The following is a 13,629-nucleotide window of genomic DNA, read 5'->3' as shown; positions in this document are numbered from 1 at the left end:
ACCCAACTCTTGGTTTTGGCTCAGATCATGACCTCAAGATCATGAAATCTAGCCTCCCATTGGACTCCATGCTCAGCAGAGTCTGCTTAAGATTCTCTCTCCCTCTCTCCCTCCCATTCATGCTCTCTTTCAAATAAATAAATAAATAAATAAATAAATAAATAAATAAATCTTTAAAATAAGACAAAATAAAAATGTAACATTACTTACAGTTTAAAAAAGAACTGTAGACAAGCTTAACATTTTTATATTTGTTTAATCTGAATCTCTTTCCTTACCCAATTTGGCTTTTATGCCATGCAGAACTTAAACAGACTTCATCATCCAGTTACATATGTACACTTATATTTTTAGTACTTATGTGGCCCTACTTTTTGACATCAAGTCTCTTAAGTCACTGGAATTTATTTTGGGGTTGGGTGTGAGATCAATATGAGCTGAATTTTCCTTCCAAACAGTTAACGAGCTGTCACAAGCATATTCACTGAAAAGTCTGCCCTTTTCCATATTGATTTAAGCTGCTGTGTTGATCATATGCTAAATTCTGAAATATACTCAAGTCTATCTCTACACTTTACATTCCAGTTTACTGATCTAGCAGTAACACAAAGGCGCTTGTTATAGCTTGTTGGCGCATTTTAACATCCGGTGGAACAAGTCTGGATTTCTCCCAGCTCTCAAGCCCGCATCTCCCCCTTCCCTCATATTGCCCTTGATAATGCACTTCTCCCTTGGTTGTCAGCTAGTGCGGAGAACCACAGGTGGGGACAGAGGGGAAGGCAGGAGATGCACTACAGAGAACTGTGCAGGCCACATCTTAAAGTTCGGGCTTTAGCTTGAAGGAAATGGGGAGGTGCAGAGCTGAAGCACAAGTGGAGTTGCGTATTACCGTGGTGTGCAGAACGACAAGGACGAGTCCAGAATGATGTAGGGAGACTAATGGATGGTTCACTAATCCAGGTTAGAGGAGAGTGGCCTAAAGAGGAAGAGAAGTGGGTATATTCCACAGATACTCAGGTGGCAAAATTAATAGGACTTGGTTAGTGACTGGAGTTGGGGATGTGTGAGGAGACATAGTGATTTCCGTCTAGGACCACAGGGGAGATGATGCTGTGTTTCCTAGGTGAAGGTATTCAGGAAGAAAAGGTCAGAGGTTACACTTAAATTTAGGGATGGAAGAGAGACAATGACTGCAGTTTGAAAAAGGCTGATTACAATCTGCAGGACTCCCTATGGCCGTCTGCTGCCTGTGAGGTCCTAGACCAAAGTCGTTTAATCTCCCTAGGTGTCAGCTGCTGCATCTTGATAGGGCCAGGTATCCGCTAGTACCACCAACTGCTCCAAAACTCTGCTCTACCCTCAGAGTGGCTGGTAGCCTAATCCACTGTAGGAATGCCACAGCCAGTCAGCATCCGGAGTGAGGGGTGAGCAGGCCTTAGGGCAGCCAGCCACCTCAGTTTCCTGGCAGAATCTGGCAATAAGACTCTTTCATACACTTTATTAGCCTCGAAACACATCTGCTCGTCAGAACTTCTCTGCTACCTCAAGCTTCATCTCCTTCAGCCTGTGAAGTACTTTCCTTCCCTGCATGTGGAGCCTGTACTGGTCCCTACCAATCTTCCGACTCCAGGCCTAGTCCCCTTATCTCTGCCCTGGGAATAAACAGAGTGATTTCATTCTCTCCTTGATCCCTGGAAATATTAGAGAACAGCAGGCCCCCCAAGGAAGAAACCCAGGATGACAAAGGGCTGCTGACATTTTTCCCCTTCTCTCAAACTCCTATAATTTTACTAATCTTTTTACTTTTCCTATTGTACAAGGACTTAGGCTTCTAACTCATTTCACTTAAAAAAAAAAAAAAAACTTGCTCAGGAGCAAATCATAAAATGCCTTTCTGTGGAGAAGAAAACATGTCACTTAGCAAAGATAATAAATATTAGTAGGTTGGCTGTGTGTATATATTTCAACTTATTTTCTTAAAAAACTTAACAGATAATTGTTTTCTTTTGGAGCCCCATTTTTTTTTTTTTTTTAATTCATGAGAGACACAGAGCGAGAGGCAGAGACACAGACAGAGGAAGAAGCAAGCTTCCTGTGGGGAGCCTGATGTGGAGAGCCTGATGTGGGACTTGATCCCAAGACCCCTGGAGCTCCATCTTTAAATGTGAGTCTCCCATCATTAACCTGACCAGTCATTAGACACCCAGGCAGACTCCAAGAGTCTGTGTGAGGAGAGCTGCCAGGTCACCACTCCCTCCCATTTCAGTAGGAGGTCAGTTAGGGCCAAAAGAGCCACAACTGAAAACCTCGCTCGAAAAGCTGCCCCATGGGATACCTGGGTGCCTCAGCGGTTGAGCATCTGCCTTTGGCTCAGGGTGTGATCCTGGAGTCCCAGGATCGAGTCCCACATCAGGCTACCCGCAGGGAGCCTGCTTCTCCCTCTGCATGTGTCTCTGCCTTGCTCTCTACGTCTCTCGTGAATAAATAAATAAAATCCTAAAAAACAAAACAAAATTTGGGAATGGAGATCTCTAAATACGAAAGAAAGAAAGGAGGAAAAGAAAGAAAAGAAAGACAAAAAAGCTGTCCCACATGGTGTGGTGTGGGCATTCCAGAAGTAGCAGAATTAATTACCTGAGTTTCAGCTGGGACCGCACCTCTCCGAACTCCAGCTGGAGCAGTTCATTGTAACAGGCCATGAGGCTGGGGTTTTCCACATACCTCTACAGAGAGAAAGGAGATTTTGTGGATCAACAAATGTGTATCTTTAAATTAATATGCCTATCAATAAAAATAACTCTTTTCAATAGACTTCTCAAGTGGGTAACTGGAATCTAAAAAATACATGATCTTTAATGATGAACAGGAACTGAGAGATAAAGCCTATGGGTACCAAATTCACCTTCAGAAAGGCAGGGCTTGCTTAAGGATGCTTTGTTTGAGGTGAGAGGATTCTGGTTGTCTGCATTCACCATCAGAAGCTAGAATATGTAGAAGGAAGAATTTATTTAACTGAGGTTCTATAACTCCCAGAGCATATTCCCTTATCCAGGTTCAGTATATGGTTTAACTCTTCAAAGCTGTTCAAGCTCACAGTAAGCAAAAACATGCTTGTACTTCTCTTTGCACCTGTATTTCACAAAGATCACCCCCACTCAGGACATTCTCTTCTACACTCACCTCTAAGCACAGCTCAACCAAGCCATCAAAGGATGGCCCTCCATGTCAGAGGTGCTGGCAGAGTCATGGCCTTGTCCAGGAGCTCTTCCTGCTGTGGACAATTACTACCTCATATAATAATGTTTACATAATGGAAGCATTTCACCACAAAGCAAATCACATAGTTCTGAGAAGCATGGACTCATTCCACCACCAAACTATGTATTCTGTGAAGATATCTTAGACTTCACTATGTTCTGTTACATAGTTCCAGTTGGGTGGAAGAAATATTTGGGAACATTAACTCACCCCTATTTCTATGACCAGCTCTGGCTTTCACCTGCTCAATGCGTGGCTAATACTCGGATCAGCCAAGGAGCAGGCTGAGGCCTAAGAGGCAGGGCAGGTCACCATCCGCAAGCGGAAGCCAGACAAACCTGGGACACGAGCCCCTCACGGAGCTCCTGTCTCTGCCACAGTGAAGGTGAATAGCTCCCCCATTTATTTTTTTTAAATTTTATTTATTTATTCATGAGAAACACGCACACAGAGAGGGGGAGGGGGGCGGTGGGCAGAGACACAGGCAGAGGGAGAAGCAGGCTCCATGCAAGGAGTCCGACATGGGACTCAATCCTGGGTCTCCAGGATCACACCCCGGCCGAAGGCGGCGCTAAACCGCTGAGCCACTTAGGCTGCCCCTACCTCTCCCATTTAAACAGTGATCAAGATCTTGCCTGAGTGTCAAACAAGCTCCAGGTTCGTGGCTTATAAACCGTATGGCCCTAAATGAGGAACCCAATCTTCCTGGGCTGGTGTCTTCACTTACAGAACAAGACTATCCTGCTCCTAGCCACCACAGAGGACTGTAAGAACCAAGTGGACAAAAGCGCTTGAACTGCAAACTGCTATATGACCATAGAGTATGATGACCGCTGTCTCTGGGAGGGGAAGAGAGGCAGCAAGGGCTGCTGGCTACGGGCATGGTGGTCCCTAACCTGCACACCAAAACACAGCCCTTCTCACTCACAGAAGTCTGAGAGAGGTGCCATGCCAACCAGCTCTCATCTACTGAGAGGAGAGCACTGGCCTGCCGTCCATTCCTCAGTTGGGCCTGACTCCACAGAACACCCAAGAATGCCATCAACCTGCACAGGGACCTACTGCTGACCAGGCAGGAACAGGGAGGAGATTCCTGAGCCCAGGGCTTATGCCACTGCCAGTAGACAAGGGGTGGGGACTGCAGCTGCCAAGGGCCTGGCTGGCCTCACCTGCTCTGCAAGTGAGATCCTAGGATGTTGAGACATGTGTATTTACAAATGGCCTCCCAGGCATGCAACCAGATTTTTCACTGGGTATGAATGTATATATCCAAACTTCTTTACCCCAAAGGTAGACTGCAAAGTTACAAAAGAAGCACATGTGACCAAATGCAGGGCATCTCGCCCATGCTGTCTGTCCCTCCCCCTCACTACTTCTGCTCTGCTTCTAAACATCCAGCCTTTCCAGCCCTTCTCCAATTTTCAAGTATGACCCAAGAATTCCACAAGGCATGGAGGGCAAAGAAGGGCACCAAGTCCAGGGACACCTGGGAGACAGGCTGCTGCTCCTGCTCCATCAACAGCCGCTAGCCTCCTATCCCTACTCCATTCCACCAGAGGGGCCAGGCCACGAATCCTGTGGACTCCTGAGCGGATTCAACCTTGCTTTTCCAGAGCCTTTATCACACCTACTTTGTGAGGCCCCACCCAGTGGCTTTCAACCTTGGGCTGCTGTTAAAATTATCTGCAATTTTACAAAATAATACCAATGTGCAGGCCCCTCCCACCACCACCTCAAAGTGCCTCTCTAGGTAGAGAAGTTTTTCCAGAGGATTCTCATGCACAACCAGCACTGAGACACACCAAACCTGAGCAAATGCTCGGCTGCCAGCAAGTCCAATGGAGGAAGCAAGCAGGTCTCCATTCACCCTGAAATCTTGAATGATGGCACTAACCCATAAAATAGCTGGCTGCCTCCTAAAGACCAGAGACCCCACCATGGTGTTGGCTTTCAGGCAGGGGCTGGCTCAAGCCTTGGCACTACTGCCTACCTCAGGGCCCTGTTGCTATGTGAAGGAAGGGAACTCTGCTTGAGGGAAGATTAGTTTTCACTGTGGTCTCTGAGGACTGGTCCTCCACTTGAATTCATCTCCCACAAAATGGTGAGCCTGTGGCTACCTCCTTATTTGCTAGGTCATGAACCCTTGGAATGACCATTTTAAAGCTTCTGTGCTTAGGGACATGCACCTAAGAGTGCTTCTACCAAGGGCTTCAAAGGACACCTTGACCAAGCACTGGGTGGAGGGTGGAGAGTGTGTGCGTCAGCTACCCTTGCATTTTCAAGTTAGCTTCAGGATAACTTGACTATATGACGAAAATATAAGGACTGAGGTTTACTATACCTTCTACCAAAGTGCCCTCTCCAGCCTACACAGCTATGCCAGTATATTTCCTTATGGGGAATTTCAAATACATCGCTCACCAAACACACACATTCCCAACTCTTTTCAAAGAGACACATACAAATAAATATAAAGCTTCATGACTCCTGGTGGTTGTAGGTAAGCAAAGAATCCAAGGCAGGGCACATCATCTATCCTCAGGTTTCACTAGAAAATAGAAGCTTCAGCGGTCCTTGCTAAAAAAAAATAGCCAGTTTGAAGCTGAAGAGGATCTTCAGAGCAGGCTGGGAAAGTTTTTCTCCTTGTGTGAATGCTTTCCCACATAGGTTGGAGGAGGGGCATGGTCTCGGATCCACTAGCAAGAGGTGATCCACACTTCCAACCCAGGATTCTGTACTGAAAGGAACAGCGGCTGACTGGTTCACAGCGGCTTCACAGCGGCTGACTGGTTGTTCTCAGACAACTGAACGGATTACTGCAGGTGAGGGAATGGGGGTAGGTGCTGATATGGGCCATATGCTTTGGGAGTTGTCAATAAAAAAGGGAGAGGAAACACAAAACTAGGTAAAAATAATGATCTCATTTTTTTATATAATTTATATAACATTGTGTGTGTATAAAGTAAAATCGTAAGCTGCAGATTACCAGATGTTATCATTGGAATTTGTGTTCTTTTTTGTCTGCATCAACTTGCTACCTTTGTTCATTTGTTACTAAGCCTTTATCGCTTTGTCTTAGAAATACCATTTAACTGCACTTTTATAACCCAGTTGAACAGCCTATCTTTTTTAAAAATGGAAGAAATCACATGCACTTGATTTTATTCCTTCTCTCTTACTCGGTCTTCATGACTGGTTTCACAATATTCCTTTTTGTGTCAGACAGTTTGACCAAGTGGCTGTAAATTTCATATTTCCTCTTGTGAATTTGGAAGGTTTGTTAAACTTTTCCATTAATGGTTATGTTCCTTTTCACTGATCTCAAAGGCCAACACAGATTTCTTTACTACTATATGAAAACAAGGTACCAATCACTCCCAGAACCGACCATCTCCCAGAGAACCAATGTTCTAGTCTGTACATTTCCCAGATGAAAACTTTGGGATACTCTGTCCACTCCCCACCCCCAACCGCATGTTTGCTAGATGAGGCCCTGAGAACACTTCTACCTCCACCTCCTCCCCACAAACCTTGAAAATGCCTAGATTTGCTAAGATCATCTAGAATTTAAATACTGACCTGTTGTTCAAGTTTTTCTTTTGGGGTGTCCCCCTCTGTTAGAAGAGTATTATACATTCAGGTCTGCATTTTTCCTTTTAGGTCTAACATTATAGTTAGATAGATACGTATTATATTTTACTTACATTTCCTGTGTTATGTAACTAGAAATGAAGCCACAGTACACGTTACTCATGCACGTACGTGCACACACACATGCCTGTGTCTAGGCACGCGTGGTAGGGGGAGGAGGGAAGGCCACAGAGAGAGGGCGGCAGCAGGCGGCACGTGGGCGCAGCACATTCACTGCTCACCACTTCTCCCACCTCATCCACCCTCCCTCCTCTTCAAGTTTCTGTTCCAGTTCATCTGCTATGTCACTGCAGTCCTTTCTCAGTTTTCTGCCTCAGACAGGGCACTTGGGCAAACAGGGCTCTGAAGTTCACGTACATCCCCTCTAGACCTGTAGGGTGAACAGGGACCCGGCTGGGCCTCCCTCTCCTGCTGCCATCTCTAATCAGACTAGATGTGACTATTACTGTTTCATACAGTAAATGAGTGCTTACATTTATCCCCATATTCCCCATTTTCCGGCTTCATTCCTTCTTGTATTTCAAGGCTTCTGCTTGACATTTGCCTTCCTTCCACTTGAAGCACATCCTTTACAAACTCTCTCGGTTTCCATACTGCTGAACGTACATCAGCCTCATTTTTGAAAGCTCTTCCTGCTAGGGTTAACACTCTAGGTGAGTAGTTATTTCATCACATTGAAAGCATTATCACACTATTTTCTACTCTCCATTTATCACTGCTGAGAAGCCAGCTGTTAGTCATCATTCTTCTGAAGGCAATCTTTTTTCTCTGGTGAGATTTTAAGCTCTCCACTTTTTTTCACTACGAAGTGTCTTCTTTTTATTTACTCTACTTCGGATTTGTTGGAATTTCTGAATCTATGGATGACAGTCTTTCGTCAGTTCTGGAAAATCTTCTTCAAGTATTGCCTCTGCCTCATTCTCCTTCCTGTCCTCCTGGAACTCCAACTACACATAAGCTAAACTCCACACTTCTTAACCTAACTTATCTTCTCTTACTGAATCTCTGTCCTACATGCTGGATAATTTCTTCAGACCCACTAAGTTTAAAATTTTTCGGTTATAATGTGTTCATTTCTCAAAATTCAATGGTGCTGTGCTTAGAATTTGCTGTGTCACTTTTTATAAGGTTTTCTATTTCTTGCAGACATTTCCAAGCTTGTCTTTTATTCTTTACATATAAGAAGCATAACTGCCTTATAACTTGCATCTGATTACTCTGGTGTCTGTGGGCTGTGGGGGTCTGTTTCTGCTGTCTTTTCCCTACTAGTTCTCACTTGCAATGCATCATCTCCTATGTACCGCTCAGCTTCCATGGGTTGCTGCCTGCTGCCCTTGAGCAATTACTTGCAAAGATTCTCTGGGGCCAGAGACAAAGGCGTTTTCTGCAAGGGAGGATCTGTATTTGCTTCTGCCAGGTGCCCAGGAGTACGACCTACCACCTAGAACCCCTTTAAAGTAAATTCGTGGCTTGGGGTGTCTTGACAACCTCATAGACAGAAATTAGGGCCACAAATCTGTCCCAGGATCAGCCTTTCTTCAGTTCTCTCCACCATGATTCCCAAGGTTCATGGCAACCAGCTGACCAAAGCTTGTAGAAGCCCTTTGGCTTAAGGAAAACCAACAGGTTAGGGAGGGCTGCGGAGGGAGTGGGAGGCATGTTTGGGCTGCCTCATTTCCAGGATCCTTGCACTGCCTTTCAAATTGCATGTATACATGTCAGCCTTATTTATAAACAACATATCCTATGGCATGACTTTTCATGAGTGTGCCATTAAAGATTTTATGATGTTTAGATGCCTTTAGCAAGCATAATTTTGAGAGAGCAAAACCATAATATGTTGTAGATTATTAAGATTACCAAGTTCTAAAGTTAAACCAAACTGTAATAGCACAAGGAAAACAATTTTTTTCTCCAAATGAATTCAAAACTTTTGGTGGCTCTGAAAGGAGATAAAATTTAATTTCTCATGCTGAATTACACTTGCATAGCAAAGAAGTGGGTACATACCCTTGTAAAGCCAGCAGCAATGAGGGGCATCACAGAGGACTCTTCTCTATCCGTCCTTCAAAAGAACAGAGTAAAAGGTTAGAGACAGTTATTATCAATTACAGTTCATCACTTTATTCACTAATTTCTATAATACAGGACTGTCGTATGTCAAATAACCTTAGATAAATTAGACTAATACACCAATCATTAGCATAAAATTGAAAATAGTTTTCTATTTTAGTTCTGTATGTTGCTTTCTGGCAATGCTTGAAATATGGAGATTTTGTACTAACATCCAAAATACAGAAATAAGCACATACCTATTTGACACATAAAAATTTTATTTTAAGTTCTTCCCCATTTTCTTCTACTTCCGGTTAAAAAAAAAATGATGTCTTCCCCCCAAAAGCTCTGGAAAAAGTTTAAAGGACAAAGAATCTTTTCTTCTACCTACAAGAGCATATAAGCTAAATAACGTCTGAATACTGCCCTTCTCTTAACATATTTCTAGTCCTTCCTTTACCTCCAATTTCAGAAGAAATAAAGAATTCCCCTGTTTATACATGAATCAAACCTTTGTAGATACTTGGGAATTTGAAAGCCCTGGGTAACATCTGTACTTTTAGGAATGGCAATCTCTTGTGGTTGGCCTATTTCTAAAGTGAACGCCAGTCCAAAAATCACAAAACCTCACACAGAGCAGAAACTCCTACCAGGTGAAGTGAAAGCAAAGAAGAAAGAAGAAAATGCCAAATTAATGACAGTCACATCTGTCATAGCAATAAGTTCCTAGGCCCCTGCTAAGAGCAAGCATGACATTGACACCTGAGCTTCACCCTCAAAAAAAATGAGAGCTTACCTCCGTACTACACCAATAATAATTGTGTTTTCAGAGAGTTCTGAGGATCTGATAGACCTTTAAAAAAAAAAAAACCACAAATTTTAAAATAAATTCTTAAAAAGCAATTCTTAAAAATGATAAATATACTTAATCTTGGTAGAACAATTAAAGTTGGGAAGAGGTAGAAGAGCAAGCATGTCACTCTCTGGATTTACCTTCTTGGCTACCTGATTTCCTTCCTCTAGGGGACACACTCTACTCAGTGAACGAGTAACCCTAACACCCACGGAGTGCAAATTTAGCAGCTGGCTGAGAGAGTGTACCTGCTACTCATTCTGGTCTTTGCTAATCCATGTGGTCTCAGGTGGAGAATGTTCCCTACCTTCAGCTTACGTGACTGGGTTTATCTGTCTCTCTCTGCCAAAGGGACATACGAGTACATGTGTGCTACCACAAGCTGATGGCCATGGTTACAGTGGGGACAAAGCCCAAAGGTCAGCTCCCTAAGCAGTACAAACAAGAGTTCCTAGGTAGGCAAAAGCAGCAGCAACAGAAACTCAAAACCAGGAAATGCAAGATATGAATCAGGAGAGGAAGAGCAGGAGGAGGGGCTCCACTGGAGATGGGCAAGAGCTCAGCCTATGCTGGAGGGGAAAGCAGGACTCTGCAGAAGAGGGGTCATGCCTCAGGAAGAGGGGGAAGGCAGCCCTGGGCTGCAAGGAAGACACACTCAACGGTGGCTCCAGCTCAGAGAATGGAGCGGACCGTTCCTGGGCGGCCCCAGCCATGTCAAAGCATATTGGCTTCCTAGAGAACGTGCCAGGTTGGGGCAGAGAACAGCCAAGACTTCCTGTGTGACTTCCACTCTGTTAGTTCAAGAAACAGAACCACTCCCAAGTCACAGAACACACAAAACCATTTGAGTGGCTCTTTCTCAATTCTCCCGAGGATGGTACATAACATAGCCATTCCAGATACATCCGAGGATGTCAATTCAGCATACACAACAGGTACCTCTGCTTGGCAAGCTTCTTCTGTAAAGGGCCTGATGGCAAGTATTTTAGACTTTGTGAGCCTGGCAGACTTGTCACAACCACTCCATTCCGCCACAGTAGCATGAAAGCAGCCACCAACGATGCATCAACGAACGGTGTAGCTGTGCCCCCCTGATACAGCCCTGCCTCATGGCACCGGGGCTTCACTGTCTCAAGGCTGAGTCCAGCGACAGATACAGACTGCATATGGGGTACAGAAGTGGCTCACAGATGGACACACAGCTCTAGGGACGAACCAGTCACTCTCGTGGGCCGTGTGGCTCACACGTCTCTCTCAGTGTTTCTGCTTTTCCCAGTGTCCACTCCATTCATCCAGCTCCCACCTGCTCCAGAGGAAGCCAACCTCAAGGGTGCTGTGTGGCTGCTGTATTGGAAGAGCCCTCCCGACAGGTCACTGTGCGTCTGCCAACCGGATGCCTGTCCCTGGTTCCACCAGGATCTCCCTGCCTGGAGAACAGCCATGCTCCTCTTCCTGAAGAGGGGGCATAGGAAGGGCTGTTTAAGCATGGAAGGGCGACTGGTACAATGGACACTCACACAGACAAGGCCAGTTCACTCCTCAGAAGTGTGGGCTGCTGTTGACACTAGCACCAATCTTACCCAGGCAGAACAGGCACCCACAAATGGTATTCCCGTGACTTCCCAGGGCACTGTACTTATTTCTTGTGTTCATATTTCTGTCATATCACAAAGATTTCTTTTTTTAAGATTTATTTATTTATTCATGAGAGACACACAGAGAGAGAGAGAGAGAGAGAGAGAGAGGGAGGGAGGCAGAGACACAGGCAGAGAGAGAAGCAGGCTCCTCGCAGGAAGCCTGATGGGGGACTCGATCCCAGATCCCAGGATCACGAACTGAGCCAAAGGCAGGCACCCAACTGCTAAGCCACCCAGGCATCCCCATATCACAAAGATTTCAAGAAAGAAAAGCCAAATTTATGTATGCAGTCAGCTATCTCAAACCAGCTCTCATCTTTTTAGAAGAAAAACAGATCTGAGTGGTATACTAGCAAGTAGGTAACTGTGCAGGTGAACTCAGGAAGTGGTTTTGGATGACTTACTTGGGACACAGGAATGAGGATGGGCAGTGAGCTAAGGGCAAAGCAGAAGGGAAGGCCATGTTTACCTGGAAGCAAGTTGATACCTGCAAAGGAGGGCTAACACTATGAAAAGGCAGAGGTGTACTCTTGACTTTTTCTGTCCATAAGGAGGAGGAACAGACTCAAAAATAGAAATGTAAGGAAACTGGGTTGGGGGAAAAATACCCTTTACTTTAGAATTCAAGAAAATGAAGAAAGAAACAACTTGGCATCATTAAAATGTATACCCAGATGTTAGGAGGGCAGGTTTCAAGAAGTTAGAAAAAAGAGAGGGCATGAATCTATAGCATGAGATTCTGAAAGACCGTGTGAGCACACTGGGAAACTCTCCAAACCATGCTAGTTGGTATAGCACCAGGATTTTCTTAGGTTATGCATAAAAGAAAACTCCAAACAACAGTGGTCTAAACAAGTTATTTCTCCCACATAAAAGATGTGCAGAGGCAGTCCAAGGCTGCAATGGCGTGCTGTGGCATCGGAAGCCTGGTTCCTTCTATGTTTTCCCTATTCTTTTTTTTTTTTTTTAAGATTTTATTTATTAATGAGAGAGAAAGAGAGAAAGAGAGAGAGAGAGAGAGAGAGAGGCAGAGACACAGGCAGAGGCAGAAGCAGGCTCCATGCAGGGAGTCTGACATGGGACTCGATCCCGGGTCTCCAAGATAAGGCCCTAGGCTGAAGGCAGTGCTAAACTGCTGAGCCACCCGGGCTGCTCTACGTTTCCCTATTCTTGACTCCACAAGGTTTCTTCCTCATGGTCTAAGACAGATGCTACACTCTAACCACAACATCCACACTCCATACAGCAGGAAGAAGAGCACACACTCTCCCTTCAAGGATACTTGCCAGAAGATGCACAGGACATTCCCACTGGCCAGCTGCAAGAAAAGCTAGGGAATGCATGCATTTTCTAGGTGGCCATATGCCCAGCTAAACACTAGAAATTCTGTTATTAGGAAAGAGTACAAATGAGTATTGGGGGCAACTACCATTCTCCAGACACACTGGCAACTACAAATAAATCTGATGATGGTCTCAACACAACCCTAGAAAAAAGGTCAGGTGATGGAGGCTGATCGCAAGAGCACAGCAAAGCACTTCGATGAGTTAAATTTGACAAAAGTACAACTCCGTTACTTGTACTTTGGAACTGTACCCTCTGCCATGTGGAAGGAATTTCAGATCAAAAAGAATGGAATTTACAATGGTAAAAAGAAGCCAAGGACCAGAGATGGTAGCAGGTGTCCAGTACCCCAAGTTGAGTCCTGCTCCTGCATTCATTCTAGATCTAATTCTGCTGGTACACTCTGGGTTCCCATACAGGGCTTTATCAAGTCTTCCCTTCCACTACAGAGCCCTGCTCCTAGTGCACACAAAGGAAGAGTTCATTTCTTCTGAGTATACTAGGCATAGGTCTTCTAAAAGGTTCTTCGGTTTCTTGGGGTGAATAATTTTCTTAGTCTTTAAGGCTATTCTTTCCCCTCCATCATCTGGCAGATTTTTACAGGATCCTTTCTTTTCTTTATCTTTTTTTTTTTTTTAAAGATTTTATTTATTTATTCATGAGAGACAGAGAGAGAGAGAGAGATTGAGAGGCAGAGACACATGCAGAGGGAGAAGCAGGCTCCATGCAGGGAGCCTGATGTGGGACTTGATCCCGGGACTCGATTTAGCCCTGGGCCAAAGGCAGGCGCTCGGATCCTTTCTTTATCCTGTTCATTCATCCTTGAAGAGA

The 13,629-nt window shown here is 44.7% G+C and overlaps 1 protein-coding gene across 8 annotated transcripts in view; it reads right to left on the bottom strand.

The window, feature by feature from the left end:
• Positions 1-13,629, bottom strand: part of PDE8A (phosphodiesterase 8A) — a 157,274-nt gene that overhangs the window by 64,159 nt on the left and 79,486 nt on the right. For all 8 annotated transcript variants that reach the window (XM_035714371.2, XM_025437723.3, XM_025437724.3 and 5 more), the window contains exons 4-6: positions 9,761-9,817; positions 8,920-8,974; positions 2,635-2,723 (exon numbers count right to left, since the gene is read on the bottom strand). In XM_035714371.2, the coding sequence (XP_035570264.1) occupies positions 2,635-2,723; positions 8,920-8,974; positions 9,761-9,817 (201 nt within the window). The remainder of the gene's footprint in view (positions 1-2,634; positions 2,724-8,919; positions 8,975-9,760; positions 9,818-13,629) is intronic.

This window comes from Canis lupus, chromosome 3 (genome assembly GCF_003254725.2).
Source record: "Canis lupus dingo isolate Sandy chromosome 3, ASM325472v2, whole genome shotgun sequence".
NCBI classification, from domain to species: domain Eukaryota; kingdom Metazoa; phylum Chordata; class Mammalia; order Carnivora; family Canidae; genus Canis; species Canis lupus.
The sequence above is the reverse complement of the archived record's forward strand: the minus strand, read 5'-3'. Positions and strand labels throughout refer to the sequence as shown.